Source organism: Melozone crissalis, unplaced genomic scaffold, assembly GCF_028551555.1.
Source record: "Melozone crissalis strain CALT ecotype California unplaced genomic scaffold, PUWL_Pcris_2 ptg000041l_1, whole genome shotgun sequence".
NCBI lineage: Eukaryota > Metazoa > Chordata > Aves > Passeriformes > Passerellidae > Melozone > Melozone crissalis.
The window spans coordinates 4,864,305-4,885,187 of NW_026535819.1; the positions used below are offsets into that span (position 1 = coordinate 4,864,305).

Below are 20,883 nucleotides of genomic sequence, written 5' to 3' on the forward strand. Positions count from 1 at the left end.
TCAGCCACACTGCTGCTCCCAGGCAGGGATCTAACACATACATCACTTCTAACACTTAGCCCGTTCTAGATGAATGGGAAAATTCATTATTCATTTAATTCTAAGTAACAGCCAAATGGCCCAATCATCAGCAGAGTGCCCCAATGCTGTGCCAACACGGATGAGGAACAGCTTCTCTCTGATGCAAAGGGCTCAGCGCTGTAGCTCTTGGGGTAAGAATATGCCATCATTTTCTTAAGAGATTCAAAAGCAAAAGCAAAGCCATAAATTATTTTCTAATTGTTTAGCAGTGAACAAAGGCAAAATGGGCCTGCTGTGTCGCAACTCTTCCAAAGGCACACGTGAATAAACAGGACTGCTGGAAGCCTAACAAACTGACAGCCCATCCCAGGGAACACAAAAAGGAATGTTTGCCTAAACACTGTCTTTCAGCAAGACTGTAATCAAAGGAAAAAAAACTCCATGTATGATAAGAAAGATTCCTGGTGGTTCTGGCACAGTGATTATTCTCTACGTAATTGGGAAGTTTGGAAACACTTGAGTACTCTGTTCTGATGGCAGGCTTTCAATAAAACACTAAAAACCCAAATGGAGTAGTTCAAACAGCAAACAAGGCCCCAGACCAGTTACTAAACCAAAGCACCACAGACTGACAGGAAAAGAACTCCGCGCATTTCTTCCCATTTTCTGCACTATGAATGAAGAGATAATGGAAGCCTGCACAGATAGCTGGTATTAGCCTGTCCACAGGACACAGGTATAACTATTGCAAGTTGAAATAATCAGCTTGCTTTTATGGAGGAGTCAAACAAAAGGGCAGAGAGGGGAGCTCCAGCTGCACACCTCAGCAGGGACAGGAGTGGGCAATGTGACACCATCAGGTATCGTGGCCCTGTGAGGAGCCCAGGAGGTCTGCACTTGATGGCTTTGAAACTGATCCATAAGCTCTGCTAGGTTTGCAGGAAATCAAAGAGGCAGAAAGATCATGGAAACAGGAAAAAAATCAGGAAGAGAGATAATACCAGTCAAAACAAGTGAGTAATAGAAAGAGAGGAGGATAAACTGGCCTTCTTCCTAGACAAGTAGGAAGATCCTGGGGAAAAGCTTCTTAGAACTATGGGAGCACCATTTCAAAATCCTACCAAACGACAGCACATCCTGAGAAAACAATGTTCTCCTCACAAGAAGATGAGTCCAATCAGAATTGCTCCTGAAAACCCAGGGATCGTGGATCCCTCCTGTACAGCCCATCAGCTCTCCCTAGGGCCAGCTGCCTGCAGGGAAAGGATTTACCTTGGTACAAATCACCTGTGCAAGGGAAAGGCAGCACAGCCTAAGCACACAGGGTTTGGGGTTAAATACAAGTTAATTCTGTTTATCTGAACCGGGCCAGAGGCAGCTGTTGGATATAATGAGATTGTGACGGAATGAAATGCACAGCCTGAACTTCTAAGCCATAAAACTGAGCTAAGCCAACAATTCATTAGTTACTTTTTTTAAAGCTGGTCATATCTGCTGAAATGTGAGCTAGATCACTCAGCAGGTATTCCTCAGATGCATGGGAGTAAAACATCCTACAAGGTATTATTAATGTTTATTATTTATGTAGGTTGGTACAACATCGTTTATCACTGGCTATCTTCAACAAGCTCAACCCCCCTGGCTGAATTAGCCTGGAGTTTTCTAGAAAACAAAACATGAGGGTGCAGAGCCTGAAGGGATCTCCCTAGGCAGAGCTGTGCCCCTGCTCCTGCAGTGAGGTCTGCAGGCTGGCACTCTGCAGACTGACACCCACAAAGCCCCCAGAACGCCTCCCCATGCAGAACTATACCAGTGAAAGCAAAAGAAATGTATAACCCCTTTCATCAGTCATATTGACAAATCAGAAATAACTCAAGATAGCTTAATTACAAAGCTCAGAATTCACTTTTGCGGTTCTCTGGGAGTTGTTGGAAGGGAAACAATCCTTCAAGAGAAAGGAATGAGCTGGTTCGGGTTCTTAGAGATGGTAAAGGGGCCACAAATGCTGATTTTAAGTTGATAAAAACATTTTAATTAATTACTCATAAGAATAATTTTTTCTTTCTACAATGTTATTTTATTATAAAGATGTTTGCTGTCCTGTAAAAACTGAAGTAAAGAGATCACCCCCAATTTTCCCACTAGCACCCACAAGCCCTGAAGCAGATATTCCAAACCATACACCTGAGTTATTAAAGCAGCAGTCACAGCACATTTAAGAGCTCCTTGCACAAAAGCCCTATTGAAGGCAGCTCTGCAGGGGCACCCTGTATGCTGACCCCAGGCAGACGTGGCTTCCCTGGCCTGAAATGGAGAGGTCTGGCACAAAAAGGGGTTTTGTCCAGGAGGCAGAGAAACCCCCCCACCCAAAACACACCTCCCACTACATCAGCCAGCTCTAACAGCAGGGCTTTAAGGCTTCCACAGAGCGAAACAGCCACAGGAAAACCTGCTCAAGCCTCCCCAGAGCATAGAGGGATTCCACCAGACGCCCAGGAAAGAGCTCATAAAAGCTGTAAAACTAATTTCAGCTTCGAACAGAGAGCCAGCCCTTCTCCATCTCTCTAATTGAGCAGGAGAGCAGCCACGGGGACAGGAGAGGAAACCTGCTCTTGTTCTCTCCCAGAGAAAGGTAATGACAGCACGGCAGAGCCTTTCTATGAGCTCCCAGACTGCCGGAGCACCATTCATCAGGAGAATGGGCCGGGAGAACAATCAGAAATCCATTAGCAAGCTGCGGCTCCGCCTGAGCTCCTGATCAAATGTCACAGCGCTGAATGGCTTCTGCCGCTCCAGAGCATGGAAGGAGCAGGGAAATGTTCCAAGGCGATAAAGATATTATTACAATTTTTAGCTTCTATTACAATTATTAGCTTATATACGAGGGGGCAGCCATTTGCAATCTACGCTGTGCCTTCAGGCAAGTCTCTCAAATGCGGGACAAAAGCTCCCAGAGTAATTAAAATGGGAAGAGATCTCCAGTACCAGAGACTGGCACCACAAGGAAAGCGGTGGGGGAGAAGGGAAAGCTGGAGGTGGAGGGATGCGAGCAGCGCTTTTCCTGCCTCTATCCAGCAGGATTTCAACTAGGAAATACTGCAAACTTGCAAGAAAATAGCAAAAATTACCAACGCTGCTATTTACTAGCAGGGGAGTGACCCCGCAGGAATAAATCAACTCATCAGCAGCATTTCACCCTGCTCTTGTGCAGGTTCAATCCTGCTCTCAGTAACACTTCACTGTCCACCTACCACAGCAGGAGACAGAGCCAAAACCAATCTGCTCCAAATCTTCCTGAGTTATTCCTTCCCTCAGATGAAGGGTGGTCATCAGGCCATTTAAAAAGCAATGCAAATAACCAGGTTCATAAATGCGTTTATCCATTAAGGAGTCTGCACCATGTCTCTGCAATGTTATTTACGTGTCTGAAAGCTGTTATCCGAGCTATTATCCAGCACACAGACAAGAAAAAGATATTCTGAGTGTATTAGCAGCATATTGAAATGATTTGTGCAGATTCCTTCCATTCAGATATGTTGATGCTTGAAATATAATAAGAGGTCTCAAACAGGAAACTTGCATATGTATTATAAGCAGGGAAAAAGCAATAATTAAACAAAATTAGAAATTCTCCAGTGCAAATATTTCCAACTACAAACTGATTCTCATTATCTTTCATCTGCCAGAAAACCAAATTAAAATATCAATCAAATGTAGTGATCCAGGTAAAAGTCTTAGACTGCATCTCTGGTTCAATAACTGCAATTATTGTGTCACTGTTCTCAACTCGTTGAGCTCCTCAAATGAGATCAGAAATGACTACAGAAAAAAAAAAACCCAACAACACAAAATCTCAAAAAACTCTCTCATCCACAAGACCTGAATTACATTTGAACAATGACATTTTCGTCTCCAAAACAGGTAACAGCAAAATGAAAACAAGGTTGTCAGCACTGCCAATATGAAACGTTAGCCATGAAAACTGCTACTGTAGAGTTTTCATTTGCTTTATTTACTAGAATTCTTCTTTTTTTTTTCGAGAGCGAATCAGTCTGAAGCTTTGAAGTGTGTGAAAACAAAGTGTCAGTATCAGATCCTGGAGGAGGAAAGGCTGCTGAGCACAGCTGAGAGACACTTAGTGTGACACTGCGAGCCCACGGTGGGCACAGTGTTTGTTTTACACCAGGGTACGGAGCTGTCACGAGTCACACACAGGAGCAGATCTCAAAGCTCTGCTTGTTTTCCACCAAGACAAGAGAAATTCCAGCAAAAGAGCACTTGGATCTACATGAGTCCCAGCAACTTTCATCTGCGTGGATCAGATCATACACACGAAAATTAAAATACTGTCAAATAATGGAAAGTACTAGAACTAGTGGCAAAACTCTTCCTGTAATGTGCAACTCCAGGTCCATTTGTAGTCAAAGTTGAAATTTCCTAAGGAAATTCCCCACAGCAATGCCTCCAATATTATCTTTTATTGTGGAAAAGCCACTTAGGGGTGCTCAGACCCTGATCTCTCCTATGCCAACTGTCAGCTGAGCGTGAATCTCCTTTAAAACAACAGTTAAAAACCAATGGAGGAGGGGTAATTTCCTTACTGTGCTTTCCCCACAGCCCCTCCTGGCAGGGACCAGCCATCAGAGGCATGCAAGGGCTGTGGTGTGGCTGCTAGCAGATGAGCTGAGCTATTAGTGATGGCCCAGTTCCTGCAGGACAGATGTCCTCCCTGCAGTCCATAAGCACAGCCATCAGCCTTGCTGACAGCACCAGCAGCTGGGAAGTGAGCAGGACACACTAAAATCCCCTTTCTCTCCCTAAAATACCCAGAACTCTTCCCCACTGTCACTGCCTGTAGATCTTCAGGGACTCTTCTGCCAGGGGTTTCAAACCGACAACTTCTGAAGTGCGACGCTCATGTAAATAAGTAGTTTTTCTAAGAACGAATTAGTTGAGCATATTCTACGGAGTTATTTCATTTGTTTTTGCTCCTGTTCATTTATTCCAATCTGCTGCACCTTCCCTTGGAGAGGTTATTAAACTCTCTGCTAATGGGAGCCAGCACTCGTTTAATTCTTCCTAATGAATGTATGAGTGAGTAGCGGAAGCTATTATGTGGGGCTTAATAAAGGGCGGGAAGGAATTTCCTAAAATTTATTGCCACAGGCTGCTGCTTGAAGATAAAATAAATGGTAATTGCTTGGAACAGGAAAGAGGAGGATGATAAAATGTCCCCAGACATGAGGTAAAAAAAAATACCAAATGCTCCGAACCAAAATCTCAAAGCCCAAAGGATCATGAAGGCAAGATGGCCTCCTCCAGATTCAGCTTTTTATAAATCCTTAAGACTCCTCCTTTGAATATGGATGAAGGATGAACTTGATCTCAGCTGGAATGGTTATTTTATGACACAGAAAAGACATATATATATAAAAAAAAGGTATTCATTCTGACTGCATCTTATGAAAATAGTATTTGTAGGAAAGAGACAATGTAGAGGAAATGGAAGGACAATGTTTCTGGACTAGTGAGTCCAGCAACACAATCTTCCCTAAAATACAGGCTTTGCAGAATGAAGGAGACACACATAACATTTTGCTACAATTATGTTCTTTCTCTCCCATTGCTGTGTTGGTCAGGGTTCATGGAAGAAGAGAAATTGCTGAGACGTGAACCTGCGCATTGTTTCTTCAATTTCTGCAACTGTTTGTTAAAAGAGATAAAAACCTGCAGGCTGGATAAGAAAAAGTGTCTGAACTGGAAGTCCCAAGTGTCTGTCCTGCTCCAGAGTGCTGCAATCACACTGCCAGCCTCCCAGCAAGCTCCAGGTCAGGCCTCAACAACTGGCAAGAACAAAGTGGAAATCCAAGTCCCATCCCCTGTAATTGCAAGGTAGGAGAAAAACACAGATTTTCAAAACAAAGCTTCTTGTTATAACTCACAACAGCCTCCTGTCCACATAATCCTCCAGGCTTCGTTCAGAGTGATCCTGTCATACAGATGAGTTTGGCTAAAAGCTTTGATCCGTGTCATCGAGAAAGCTAAAAAGCAAGTTTCCCCAGAACAAGTCTGATTTTCTGGTTCCACTGAGCTGTCGGAGGTGGTGTTTTGCACCTTAGACACTGCTGAAGTGTTCCCTACCATCAGGCTGCTCAGGAGTTACACCAACTTGCATGTTTAATTACAGAAGCAGTGATCAATAGCTCCAGGGTCACGGGCTGTGGTGGGAGAGGAGAGCAGGGATGTCAGGGATGTCTCAATATCACTTTACCCAAATGCCACCAGCATTTCAAATCCAGCTGCCCCAAAAAGGACACTGCCAATCCCTAAAGACAATCTTCTCAAAATGCAGCAAGAAGGAACAAGTATAGAAAGGTGCCAAAATATCAATTTGAGTGGGCAAAGCAGACATCACCCTTTACTTAAAGGGGCAGAAAGAAAGAAATATTATTTTCAATAGCAAGCTAATATATCCAAGAACTTAAAAGCTGACCTGAGAAGAAAAACAAGATTAGGTTTGCTCTTTTTTGCTGCTTTGGGCAGACAAAGCCCCTCTCTGAAAATCACTATTTTTCATGCCAGCTTTGACCATCTTAAAACCAGGAAAAAAGAGGATAAAACCCAATTTTTCTTTCTTAAATCCTTGGCAGGTCACCTGCAGGAACAGGCCAACAGCTTTTCCAGCAGGCAGTAAGAAATTATTAGTTCCTTTCTAAACAAGGATTTCAGTTGCTTCAGCTCAACAGCAGGATTTCCATAGTCTTACACAATACAAAGCAATCACTCAACCTGCAAGAGCATCCAATTTGAAAATGGACAGTTGTTTCTCCAAGAGAAAAAATGAACAATTTGATAGAGACAAAGAAAGCCAACAACAACCAACTCCAAAATAATCAAAACAAATAAAAATAAACAGCTTTAACACACTGAAAGACAAAAGGTGAGCAGTTACAAGACGAGTGTGAAATATCAGGGATTTACAACACAGATTTTTCAAAGGATCAAATTCGGGTGCCAATAGGATAGGCATCCACTGGAGGTGTTATCCAGGGAGAGTTTAATCTTCACCCACTCCAATGAATAAATCAAAGCCAAATAAACATGCACAGCATTCCATGTTGGCATCAATACCTGCACAAAGGCAGAGCTTCCAATTCAAACCAGCAAACACAAATTATTCCATCTCTGAGCACCTTCAAGCACACTTTCAACCCTCTTTCTCTACTATGAAGAAATCTTATTGACCATTTAAATGGGTTATAGAACAAGAAGTTGCAGCTTTATGATGGCAAAGAACATAAAGATAAAGGATCTGGTTTTGACTTAGGAATAATCCAAGCAGGTCCTTGTTAACTATCAGTGGTGCTGTTCACTGGTACAAGAAATAACACAGGACTTCATCTGCCTCAGCACCAGTGCATCCCTGGAATCACTGCCTACACAAACCTCAATTACCCAGCCTAAAAATATACATTTTACTTATCCAAGGACAAGCCCAGCACAGAGGAGAAATGACTGAAATAAATCTTAATTATTCTTTGCAATGTAACACTTATGTCAGGTGCAAAGAAAAAGCTGGGGTTTTTTTCTGTACTATTTGGTCTGCTTTTGGTAGCACATTGCTACTGTGTGCAAGGGCCAGGTGTGGGAGGAAGAGAGGAGGTGGCACAAGGAAAAGCAGGATCCAAAGTCCCTGTTGTGGTTTATCTGTGGTGTCACAGTAACAGGAGCTGTCACCCAGGCTGGCTCGCAGAAGAGCCCTGGAGAAGCTGGAAAAGAACATGGAAAGAACATTTCCATGGCTCTCCTGCTCCACCCCTGCTATCTGCTTTTACTGGTGCATCTCACAAAACACCCCCAGGCCAACCCCTGGCAAGGACAGCTCCTCAAGCTTCATAAAACACCCCAGGTATGATCCCAGGCTAAAAGCAATCCCCTCCCCACAGCCACAAACCTTGGATGCCCAGACTGAGATGGCAGCCCCTGAAATCAGGAGTCAGGGAGGTGATTTGTACTCCAGAGGAGTCAGAATCGCTGCATGGCACAAGGAGGTGAATCCCAACATCCCTGGCTCCTGTGGGGCTTTGTTTGGGCAGGAGCTGCATTCACACAGCTCAGCCCCACCACAATATGGAGTCAAAGTGGAGGTGCACTGACAAAACTCAGCAAAAGCTCTCTCACACACCTCCTCCTCCATTCCTTTTTTGCTAAAGTATTGCACTCAGATTGGTTTTTTAAATACCTTTTTTTGATGGGGAGAGAGGCACAAGGGGAAGCATCCAACACACTCTAATCCAATTTGTTGTAGTCTAAAAGAAATCCATTTGTTCAGCTTTGCATCCGGCATCCTTGTGATAATAATTTTTAATAGCACTGCTTATTTGGATCCATTTTAAATAAATCAGAATTGGATTATAGGTCAGGAATGCACCCTGCAATTACCTTTTGAGTTTGAGCCCTCTCAGGTAAAACCTTACTCTGCAGAAATCCCCTGGACTCATCCCTTATGGACACCCCCACATGGCTGACCATGGATACAAACAGGACCCACTGCAGCAAGACAAAGAGAACTCAAATCCAAGTGTGATTGTGCAAGACTGTAGTGAAGAGGTCTTGGAGTAGAAGACAGCACCTTTACTTGCACAGCGTTAGTTTTACTCCTAAAAATTTTAGAAGTTACTACATTTTTAAAATTCAGCTTCTAGCAATTCCAATTTGAGAATCATAAAAAGTGCTGTATTAATAATTGAGATGTAAAATGCCTGTTTGAGTCACTCCAGCCCTCAGTCCCCCTCCCCGAAGGGCTTGTTTGCCTTAGGGGAGCATTTCACAAGCAGCACACCAACTTTCTAAAATACAACTTCAGCAGATGAAAGCCTCATAACCACAGAAGAGCCACCTTCCTCCTAAATCTGCAATTTAAAAACTGTGACATGCATGGAGGAATTTAAAGGTAGAATAGCCAAGGTATTTCAGCCCAGCCAAGCACTTTGGCTACCACATGGTGTAGTTATTTCAGAAGTGGCTGAGGGGTGATCTCCCCATTTCAGCCACAACATCCACCCTTTATCTCCGGGCAGACACAGCTCTGCCCCTGCTGTGACTCAGGGCTCTGGGGTGACGAGGCACCCCCAGCAATGATTCAGGCCTGTCCATGGCCATGAAATGTGTCTCATTCCAGGGGCTCCACATCACCCTGCTGCCTGGCTGCTGAAGCCCACTGCTTCCTAATTTGGGAAGGCTGCGGATGACAGAGATGTCTGGGCTGCACAGCCACGGCTCTCTTGGTGTCTGTGACTTTCACCTCCTTGTTTTTAATGCCTCTCTAGTCAGGCAGGACTAAATGATGTGGACATGGCAAAACACAATGCAATATTCACTTTTTTGGGGGAAAAGCAGCCCTAGCTAACAAATCAGAGCAAAAACACCTCCCTGGATTTGTGCTACTTACTCCTATGAGCGAAATGCAAAATACTTCAAGTTAACATTTCACGGTTCTTTGAATCTTTACCTGATAATGAATGCAGCACTGATCTATTTTCATTTAATGTTTTTCAAATCCTGTGTTTTTAACCACGATTACAAAGCCATGCTGCTGCTCAGTGAAGTTCACAATTCCTCTCAGGAGAGGTCGGCTTATCAACATTGCAGCAGGTCTTCAATGAAATGTCATGCACTGCCTTTGCTTTGCAGAGGCAAAACTGCACTCACCAAGATGATTATATTAGCATTTCAAGCTAGCATTTGCCTCCAAAAATCCAACCTTTATTATTCTAATTCCTCCTTTTGCTTGGCTCAAAATATTACCTACTTAAGAGGTAGCTCAGTGGTGTTGGTAACCATCCACAGCCTTCAGGATTTGACCCTCTCCAGACTAATTGCTGCAGCAAATCCAGAATTAACTCCCAGATTATGTCTCCAAGTGGTATTTCACAAGCCCAACAACCCACACCACATCTGGTGGTGTACCTGTGGTCATGAAAAGCCTTTTTTATCCCACTTTTCAGCAAGAGCAAGGTAAAAACCACCAGCAGTTCTCACAGTGAGGTCTAAATCAGAATGAAGTTCCCCCAACACATTTTTTTTTCCCCAATGACACGGAATTTGAAAGGTTGAGCAACACTTACACTGTCTTATGTGATCACCTCATAACAATAATTACTACTTAAAACCTGAAACATGATAGCACCTTGACATCCACCCTCAGCGTGGGAGGCACTATTTAGACATAACAGACAATCTGCAGAGCCCAGGGAAATTACAGCTTCTAGATGAACATCAACAGTATCAAATGATGGGAAGAGCTTTGTCTTCCCTCCAGTTCATTTCCTGTAAAGGACATCTATTTTCTATTAAATAGCTGCACATTGAGGAAAAAAAAAAAAAAAGAATGTATATAGCAAACACATTTAGTGCAATCCATCAATAAGTCTTGTAAGAAGTAATGGTTTAATTGCAGAGACTTTTAAATGCAGCTTCTTATCCATCCAGCTAAATATATTAAAGAAGAAATAACAGCTTGGCATTTATTCAAAACTTTTCATTTGAGCTTTCCTAAGTTATTTGCAAACATGAGGTGTAGCCAGACAACAATGGCTCTAATAGCTGTTCCAGTTATTCAGGCTAAAATGGGATGTAGTTTTTAAATGAACATTATGTGTTGTCAGACTTATATCAGGAATGAAAAGAACTTAGAGCCAACAAAAATAATAAAAAGAAAGCCCCATTCACACATACATATTTATAGCTTAAACTATTTTGCTAGATGCACTAAATCTTCATTATTATAAAATTCTCCCACCCAAAAGAGATTTAAGTAAAATAGAGTATTACTAGATTACAGCTTTGCTTTAGTGAGCATTGTTATGACTTGATAACAATTTAACTCCACCATTAGCTCTGTGAGAGCAATTCTGACATTCAGACAACACCAACTGTGTAAATAAGTGTCACAGGCTGAATTTGTTTCCAGATATTCCCTGAGCATCCTTGCCATAAAAAGCTCATGTTCACAAATGTTGAACTCAATGCTACAAGAGGATTTACCAAATCAATTTCTATACTGAGAGGAATCTAATATTTAATATTAATATTGGGAAAGTATTTATAGCTTTAAAAAGTCAGTGCAGCATAACAAAAGTAGTAGGGGAATTAGACCAATTGCGGTAGACATCAATAAGTGAAAAGGAATGCAGAACTGAAAACCATTTATTTTATTTTTTTTAACAAAGAACAGGCTAAAATGTTCTTTTTTAACAAAGAACAGGAGCTTGAGGAGATGAGGGAGCAAGATTTTCCCATTAACAGTGAAAGCAAACATCACCTACCAAGCTTTTTTCATCAGCAAGCAAGCACACAAAGATTACAGGTTCTGGTAGTATCTAAAAAGACCTGACAGCCACTATTTCTGAAATTCACAGTTGTCACTTCTGACCCTGGTTCTCACCAATTAACTTTTGTTCATTTCCAAGACGATTCTCACTGCAGGGATTGTTTTAATCAGAGCAAGTTAGGGAAGAGTCACAGAAGACATCTGGTGGCCACTGCCCCAAATGACAATTTCATTTGCTTTACACCTTTGTGATAAAGCTTAAATTTTAACTAAGTAAATAATTAGAAACGCTTCAAATTAATTTAATAATTTCATTCACAAAAAACCAAGTGAAAACAGTAGTGTTTGCTGCATAACAGCCCTGTGGTCAGGCCAGGAGCTGAGAGCTTGGGAACAGCCCCTCACCAGGTATGTGAAATGAGGCTGAACATAACAGGCAGCCTTTGAACTTGGGCAACTTGAACACGAATGACAGAGCAAACATTTCCTGAAAGCCCAAGGAATTTCCTATTTAAAGTTTCCATGTCCTTATCCCACTACCATTCACACATTCAGCCTCTGGAAAAACCACCTTGTTGATTCTGGGAATGCACAGACACACAAAAAGGCCATGAATCAGCCATCAGTTCCCCCAGGTGTGGAGTGGCAGAGATCAGTCACTGGGGTCACCACCAAACCTGACAGAGCCCATGCGGGTGTGTGTTGGATTCTGGATGTGCAGAGCAATGAAATTTCCTCCTCTGCAGCTCACAGTGACAGGAAGCACAGGGAACATGCCCAGGTCGCTCTGTGCTTCCAGCAGAGATGGACACTGGACAGGGAACAAACAGCAGGTCAGACAGTGGGGGAATCCTGTCCTCAGCAAGCCTTGCCATCCAAACCCAGCATTTAACAGGCAGCAGAGTATGTAATTCAATATATTCTTCATCACACGTTATTCCCTGAGTTTCTGAGGCCATCACTCCCTCTTTGATGCAAATGTGGAGTGCAAACCACAGCAGAGGAAGGTCCAGCCTTTCACTATTTCATGAGCTCTAAGGAGAGGCTGGAGCAAATAACATTTGCTACTGCTCAGACAGCACTTCAAAGGAGGAATCTGCAGAGAGGCAGGCTGGACACAGCTCAGGCCCTGGAAAACGTGGCAGGAATAAGGTAGGAACTGAAGTCAGCCAAAATGATAAATGCACCAGAATGCCTTAGAAAAGCAGCACTAATGGATAAGCAGCTTCTCAAGGCAGGCAACATGTAGCAATATTGATTCTTTAATACACACAATGAAACCAAAGTCTTAATGATTAATAATCTGTTGTGAAACTCTATTCATTAGGTAAAAACAGTGCTCAGAAATGACACAACATAAATCAGGCAGTCTCCTCACTCATGAAAGAATGATGAGCTTGCTCGCATCCATGTAAATTAGCAGCAATCACTCTGCATAAAAGCAAGCTCCTGCTTTTCACAACCCAGCTGGTAACAGCCAGGAAAAAATGCTGGAGAAAAAGAAAATATACATGAAAAAACCCTAAATCTAATTTCAACACTAATTTCAGAAAGTACTTAAGCAAGAACTAAAGCAAGCTGGTATTGAGGACGCACAAGGAAATGTGTAGAGAGGGACTCCTCCCAGAGCACAACACACCATTCTAGCAGAATTATATCAAATTTTGCCACCAGCATGATGAAACTTCCAGCCATCTCACAAAAATTAATGATAATATCTAAGTGCAACACTGGCATTAAACACAGAAGTTTAAAGACCAGAGTTAAGAACTAAGAACTAATTTAGTTAAGAACTAAGAAAAGACACTGCCTTAGGCAGCTTTACTCACTAAAATTGAATGTTCATTACCTTTTTGCCCAAGAATCCTCCTTAAACCAATTAAATGGACACTGTGGCAAGCAGATTAATAACCTCTACAGATTGTTTAGATTGATCTTCAATCAACATAGAGCAGAGTAAGAGCTGACTGATAAGAGAGTCACAGAAGCAAAGAAGCAAGAGTCCCTCTCTCTGCTGGAACTGCTCTGGATGCTCCTACAGCAAAGGACTTCACAACAGACCTTTTATAAGGAGACCAACTCCTTCTCACAAGAATGGAACAGCATGGCTGAAGTGACAGAACACTGCTGGGTGCAGACACTGCAGAGGGAAGGCAGCCCCTTACCCCTGCCAAAGAACAAGGAAAGCAAAATCTGTATTTTTCCATCTGCAAAAATACTCCAGGAGGTCACTAGTGTTTCAAACACTTCCTTCAGTCTTTGTAAATGCAAATCAGAGTGTTTTGTACAGCTGAAAGAGATGGCACCTGCAACACACCCAATGTCCACCCACACAGCCATCGAGGTTTTTAAATTTACAGGGTGGCTCAAGTACACTGAGCGAGCTGCAGGAATGTCCTGGTGATGCTGAAATATTCCAAACAGCTCAAAATCCATGGCAGGTGCTCTGAACTTTTACTGAACACAACACTGGTGTCAGCTGGGTGTGAAGAGCTGGACTAACTCCTGCAGCTCTGCATCCCCACTCTGCTGCCAGCCAAGAGCGTTCCTCGTTGGCACCTGCCAAGGCTCTGCTCACAGTCCCATCCACACCAGGGCTATCAAAACACTCTCACAATTATTTCTTGTCTGCTTTGTCACAGTTCCTACACAGGAAACACATCCCTGTTGTTCCAAGGCACAACCCAATAGCAGCATCACCACCCTAAAGTGACAGTCAACAGGACAAGACTTTCCAAGGCCATTTCCACCTTTCTGCACCCTCATGATTTGCCACAGAGCCTAACACTGAGAACACCAGGAATGAAATTCAGGACTCTCAGCAACAGGACTGTGTCAACTCCTCACTTTCAAGCTTCAGATTTAAACTTTCCAATGTAAAATATTGTGAGTTTGATGGGAAATGTTGAAGTGTGCTGAAAGAGATGATCGCCTGCGAGGGAAGATTTCCATGCTAATACCCTGTAGCCTTCTCCTGCCTCCCTGTCCTGATTTCCTACCACAACCTCCCTATTAAAATTTGAAAATAAGAATGCAGAACTACCATAATCTGTTAATGAAACTCTGACTTATGAGCAACCACTACCTATTAGTCATGAAGGAGATCAACTGCTTAAATATGGCAAGTTATCAAAGATTAGCCAGGGCACAGAACAGAACTGCTTTTGCCCGGGAAAGGGATTAGCCTTTCCCCATCATCATCATCATCCACCTCAGCCTGTGGAAAAGCAGTTTAGAAAGTCTTAGGTCTCTTTCCATATATATTCCAACTATAGATCAAGTTTTGTGGAAGAGCTTCTTAGCAAAACCTAGTAGTATTTGATAATTGGAGCAAAAAAAAAATACAGCAAGTGATTTTTATGATGAGAAGGGATACAGTCAGAGGCAGTAAACAAATCTGCATTCAGCATGCAGCAGATGTCAGCATTAACCAGGCTAATACTGAGGCACAGTGAAGTTGGATTCATAAGCAATGATCCCAAAAGCTGGAGATAAGTCTCTCCTAATAGAGATGGAAATTGAAATTTGGGAGCTGCCAAATCTCCAGCCTGACAACAAAGAAAGTTTTGTCAGTTCAGAATGAAAACCTGAAATACTGAAGGCAGACTAAAAAATGGTTTCCAATTAAGCCAGTGCTAATGATCCAATTTCAGGTGAATGGTCTAAAGTGGAGTCAGGAGTAGTAAAGCAGTTTCTTTGAAGTCTCGGGTTTTGCAGTTGGTGAAGCAGAGACAAAGTATAAAAATTCCCTGAGGTACAATGGAAAGAGATAAATGCAGGGGTTTTAAGTACATGGGTTTGAAGAAACAGTTCTAGTATGGAAGGAGTCTCATTTAAATCATTTCCTTGTATGGGCAATTGACTATCTAATAAATGTATATTGCATATAAGGAAGACATATTGAGCTCCCCTGTAGGATAAAGGATAATGAGTACAAAAATCAGACCTTGAAGGTAATCTTGCTCCAAAACCTTGCCATGGACAGGGACGCCTTCCACTACCCCAGGCTGCTCCAAGCCCTGTCCAGCCTGGCCCTGAACACTTCCAGGGATCCAAATCTTGTTCCAAGCCCCTGCTATGGACAGGGACACCTTCCACTACCCCAGGCTGCTCCAAGCCCTGTCCAACCTGGCCCTGAACACTTCCAGGGATCCAGGGGCAGCCACATCCTCCCTGGGAACCTGTGCCACCCTCACAGCGAGGGATTTATTCTGTATATCTCATCTAGCCTCAGTCTGAAGCCATTCCCTGTGTCCTGTTGCTCCAGACCATTGTCTCAAGTCCCTCTCCAGCTCTCCTGGAGCCCCTTTAGGCACTGGAAGGAGCTCTGAGCCCTCCCTGGAGCCTCCTCTGAGCTGAACATTCCCAAAATGTCTCCAGAGCACAGGAGCTCCAGCCCTTGGAGCTCTCCTTGGCCTTCTCTGGACTCTTTCCAACAGCTCCATGTCCTTCCCATGCTGGAGACAGCACTGCAGCTGGGGTCTCAGCACAGTGGAGCAGAAGGGGGAGAATTTCCCCCCCAGCCCTGCTGCACACACTGTGGGATCAGCCCAGGATATGCTTAGAAGTGATTATAAAGTAATTTATTCATTTTCACAATTGAAGTACTTGAAACATGAAACTTGACAGCATAAAACAAGATAGATTATTAAACATAGAGACCCTGAAAATTTATTTTTAATCGATAATGTAGGAAATGGTACTTTTAATTGTTGGGGTTTTTCCTCACAGTGAACTGTACAGGGCACATCTCCAACTGGCAGCTGTGGCAAGCTGGTGCTATAGATCCATTTTGCACAACTGCTTCCTAATTAAAGCAGTAAAATCTTTCAGCACCCTTGTAAGAAAAAGAATTCAGATCTAATATGACAGAGACTGTAGTTGGCTGACTTCAGCTATATTCAGCACAAAATGTTTAAGAAAAATGGATCCAGTTCTGCAGTTTATCTCTCTTTACAGTGAGGTAAACAGCTCATTTAAGCTCCCCTATCACTCACCTGCTGGAAGAGAAACTCTAAGACCACATTTTAACACTATGAAAGACTATGAAAAGGCCATTTTTGTTTGAGTGCTTTATCAATCTCTTCCTCATCTCAGCATCATGTATGTAATAATTAGAGTTCATTTTTTAAGCCTTCAAGTGCTGCTTTTGCTTGGAGATGCTGTTCTACCAAAAAGCTTCAGGGGATCTGCTCATCATTCAGCACAGCAACACCTCCATGAGAGTCAGTCAGAGGAGGTGTGGTGTTTGCCAGCCCCTCCAGTCAGCCCCTGCCAACTCTGGGATCACAGCTGAGCCCTCTGAGCACACACCTTTCTTTTCAGAAAGTTTGAGTTTTGCTGAAATTAACATTCTGGAAAGGCACAAGATACACAAGTGTGCCAATTTCAAGGTGCACTGACAGAGTTTCCCCTTAACTGTCTGCTGGCCACACTTTTTTCTCAGCTGATATCCCCAAAAAGCAGTGACTATAGACTCAACTCTCACCAAGGAAAGCAGAGAGAAAGAAGCAAAGTTTGCCTTTATAATTCCTCTCAAGTTCAAGCTTGCAAGCAAGCTGTGAGCTGCAGTAATCTGCATCAGGGTGAAATTTGTAAAATCCCAGCAAGGGCTGCTCTGCTGCCCAGGGTAACGACACGAGCGTGAACTCCAGCCTGTAAAACACCCTCCGTGGGGAAAGCAGCAGCACAAAGAGACAAGCCCACAACTTGCCCATAGATTACTTTATTCCCCTTAAGGCACTCCTCAATTGTCAGCTCAGGACAAAATTTAGAGCCTTTCTGCATTATTCTCACAGAACATTGGAGCACCAGCAGAGCTGATTTCTGGCCAGTTGCCTCCTTGGCTTTTCAGAAGCCTCTCCATGTGTTGCTTTGGGTGCTACAGAGAATGCAACGACCAAAAAACAGAATTACTTTGCTGGAAGTTGTTTTGCCTTACACTTTTAGTATCTGATAATATTCACCAACGCTTTCAGCCAAAATCTGGTACCACTGAAGCAATCCAGATCTTTCACTAAGTGCCTGCTGGATGAGCCTCAGTAGAACTCTGCATGTTCCACCAAACCAGGATCATGAATACCTTTATAAAAATAACCCTAAAAGGAGAGCCCTGCTACCAAAAGTTCCACTTCTCGTGTTTGTTTTATCGTGGGCTTTAATACACAAGAACTTCAGACAAGCACATTTAAGAATTCACCTGTCTCTAGGGGGTTAAGTGGCCCACCATGGAATTTCTCCTAAAGCATTTCTTAGTTATGAAAAGCCAGAAACACAATTTTCCCGGGACAAACCAGTTCCCACAGTGCAACACAGAAACCAGATACAGTGTTTGGTATTTAGAAGAAACTGTGTAATAACATACTGAAAGGGAAACATGCAAATATTTAAACCCTGGAAAAACACCGATCTTAGTTTTATGAACTACAGCCCATGGGACAATAACTGAATAAAGTGAAGGCATTAAATACTGATCTGTTTGTTAATTGTAAAGTATGTCAGTCTATGTATTTCTATGTAAGGGAAACTACTGAAAGGAAAAGGAAGAACTTTCTAAAACAAACTCTGTTCCCTCTTAATTTGTCCAGATTTTTAATACGGCATTTTTCAGGACAGGAGCAGCCCAAACTCAGAAGAGAGCTGAACAAACACCAGTGATACTGCCTTCTACTGCCAGGACCTGGAAGAACCTTTTCCTCCATTCAAAGGAAGAACCTTTTCCTCATGTGTATAAACGAAGCTGCTCTTTTGCAGTTCTTTTAACAGATGTCCTAGCCCTAATGTCCCCTTTCAAGTTTATTCTCCTCTAAATCAAGACACCAAGGTCTCTCGTGGACAGATGGCACATGGACATTAGAGATGCCATTTTTCCTCGTGAATGTGCTGGGATCTGCTGACCTCAGGTCACACTGGGAAGAAGTTACCATCTGCCTGTTGCTGTTAGATGATCAAAAAAGAATGTTTCTGGCTTTTCTGCCACAGCAAAGCACCAGAGGGACTAAGAACGTTGTATTGCTTGCAGCAAGTGCTCTGGCTGTACCTCACCTGACCTTGAAACTCTGTCCAAAGTAGTAAAAGCAGGAACCAAACTGGGGGTGGAGGAGTGGGTATATCACAGCACTGAAAGCAAGGAAAAAAACCAGCAGCAGGTTTAACATCAGAGGGACAAATTAGCCCTGGTATTCTCTCTAACCTTCCCTTAATTACCTCAAGTTTCCTCAGTGCACTAACACTGTATGGGAGAATAAAACACTGAAGTAACTCAAAATAGTATTTCAGCAGGGCAGCACAAACATGGGATCTCTGTGTGTTTGTTGAACACTGCAGAGAATTCCTTGGGCCCTTCTAGAAACACAGAATGAGAAAAAGCTAGAAAGCAAAGCCCTTTAAAAGTAAGAACAAATCAAAACTTCTCCTCTAACTAGATTGTGTTCTCGGACACAGCAAATATTTCAATTTTTAGTTCTATAAAGATTACAGATGCAGCTTTGTTTTGTTCACAGATAAACTTCCTCTACAGGACAAAACTGTTTCAGAAGCTTTGTCAAAGTCACATTCTCCAGCCAAAGACAGCACGTCATTTCAAAGAAATCTCTTAAAATTCTAATATTGTATTAGAATTTTTAAAGGGTTGTGCAAAAGCAAGGATTACTCCAAAGTTTAAGCAGAAACAATGCATTTCTGCACCTCATTTCTGCAGAGATGCCTTCAGTTTACAGTTCTGGGACTGGGAGGGGGTTGTTTGGTTGTTTTTTGCTGTTTAAGGAAGAATTTAATGCAGTCACCAAATCTACCTCTGAGTCCTACTGAGTTTTTCATTTGGCTTCTTTCCTGAGATTCTGAACTCCTCCCATACTTTGCAGAAGGCCAGCAAGTGACAGAGTTGCTCTACCCCAAACTTTTGGTCTCAAGCACTTTAATCCATCACAGCACAGGATGAAGGTTTAACCAGCCATGAGAAACCACTGAGCAAAGCTGCTCCAAATGCACCAAGAAACTCTTTTCACAACAGCAGTAAGGTCACAAACTTTCCAAAATAAAGTTTTTTTCCTTTCCAAGTAGCAAAGTCCCTTCAGTAAAGATAATTAAAGGACACCTGTGACTGACCACAGCATCACCACTGGCTGAGGCTGGTCTGTACTATGACACAGACAACTCAAAAAGGATCAAACACTTCCCCAGACTGCAAACCAGAACATAACCAAGGCAGAAATGAGAAACTTTTACAATGTTAAAAAGTTACCTCCTTGCATTTCACCTTTAGCTGTACAATAACCCCTCTCCAGCTTTCAAGCAATCTGACCCAAGTATTTTCTTAAAAAACAAATCACAGAAGATTTGCATTAAGCAGCAAGAGAAAGAAAACAAGACTTCCATAAAGTACATGTCTGTATCTGCTCCATGGTCTTGAATAAATCCATATTGTACCTAGCTCAGCAAACCAAAATTAAATCAAATGGAATAGTTTCTGTTACAAATAGAAACTTCTCACCATGTTCCACGAAGACGTTGCAGTGTGGGCCCGCATGCCTCGATGACTCCTTCTTCCCTGCTCCTTTGATGAAGTGCAGGGCAGGCAGACTTGGCCTCCTTTGGTCCCCAAGAACTTTTCCAGGCTGCTGCCCCATAAAGTAACTATGGGCAGCCTTTCCCGGGACGAGAAGTTTCCGAAGAAGTCCGTGATCCCTGATCTTCCAGGCTGGGAAGGAGTTTTGAAGGAGGAAGGTATTCAGATGGGTGCACTGGCGGCACTCACAGTGGGATAAAGTCACTTGAGGTGAAGAATTAAGACAAATTCCTCCAATGCTCCTGAAGACAGCAACAAGGCTCCTTCGGTGACTTTATGCAAAAAAAAAAAAAAAAAAAAAAAAAAAGAAAAAAAAGAAAAAAAAAAGAAAACAAGCAAACAAAACAAACGAGTAAAAGTTCCAACCACTCAGCAATGACCAAGCAGTACCAAAGTTTCAGGTTGCCATATGTAGTGTGTCTTCCACCGGGGAACGGAGAATCAGTTCATCTCACAAGCAAGAAACCACACACGGGCTCACCCAGGGCAGGAAACAGCCATTCCCACCACAGCGAGTGTCAAGGTTTCTTTTTTTTCCTCCTTTTCTTTTGCATAGCATTGAGTTAGCAAAGGCCAAAGAGCCACGGGGATTTGGCTTCAAGTATCGCTCAAGTCCAGCAGGGTCAGGTGCGCTGGAACCATGGCAGCTCTCCGGGCGAAGCAGCAGCAGCAGCAGCTCGGGGTGGGCTCCGCACGCTCCCCGGGCTGCAGGGATGGGACCGGGGCTCCTCGGTCACCGGGCTTGGGCTCCTTCCAACGCCGCTACCTCGGGGCCGGGGGGCCCGGCGGGGCCATGGCGGCGTCGGAGCAGCGCTGGGGCGGCCGGGCCGGCGCCCCGTGCCCGCTGCCTCAGGCGGAGCCGGGCGCGGGGCTGCGAGGCCGGGGAGCTCCGGGAGGCCGGGTCCTGCCCAGCAGCCGGGCCGGGGCAGCCGGGGGAGACCGCGCCGGCCGCATCCCCGGGCGG

At 43.4% G+C, this 20,883-nt stretch overlaps 1 protein-coding gene across 1 annotated transcript in view; it reads right to left on the reverse strand.

Moving 5' to 3' along the window:
* Positions 1–20,654, reverse strand: part of ABL1 (ABL proto-oncogene 1, non-receptor tyrosine kinase) — a 77,599-nt gene extending 56,945 nt beyond the window's left edge. Inside the window, exon 1 of the mRNA XM_054284278.1 lies at positions 19,845–20,654. Coding sequence (XP_054140253.1) covers positions 19,845–19,980 — 136 coding nt within the window. The 5' untranslated portion in view covers positions 19,981–20,654. The remainder of the gene's footprint in view (positions 1–19,844) is intronic.
* Between the last annotated feature and the right edge of the window lie 229 nt (positions 20,655–20,883).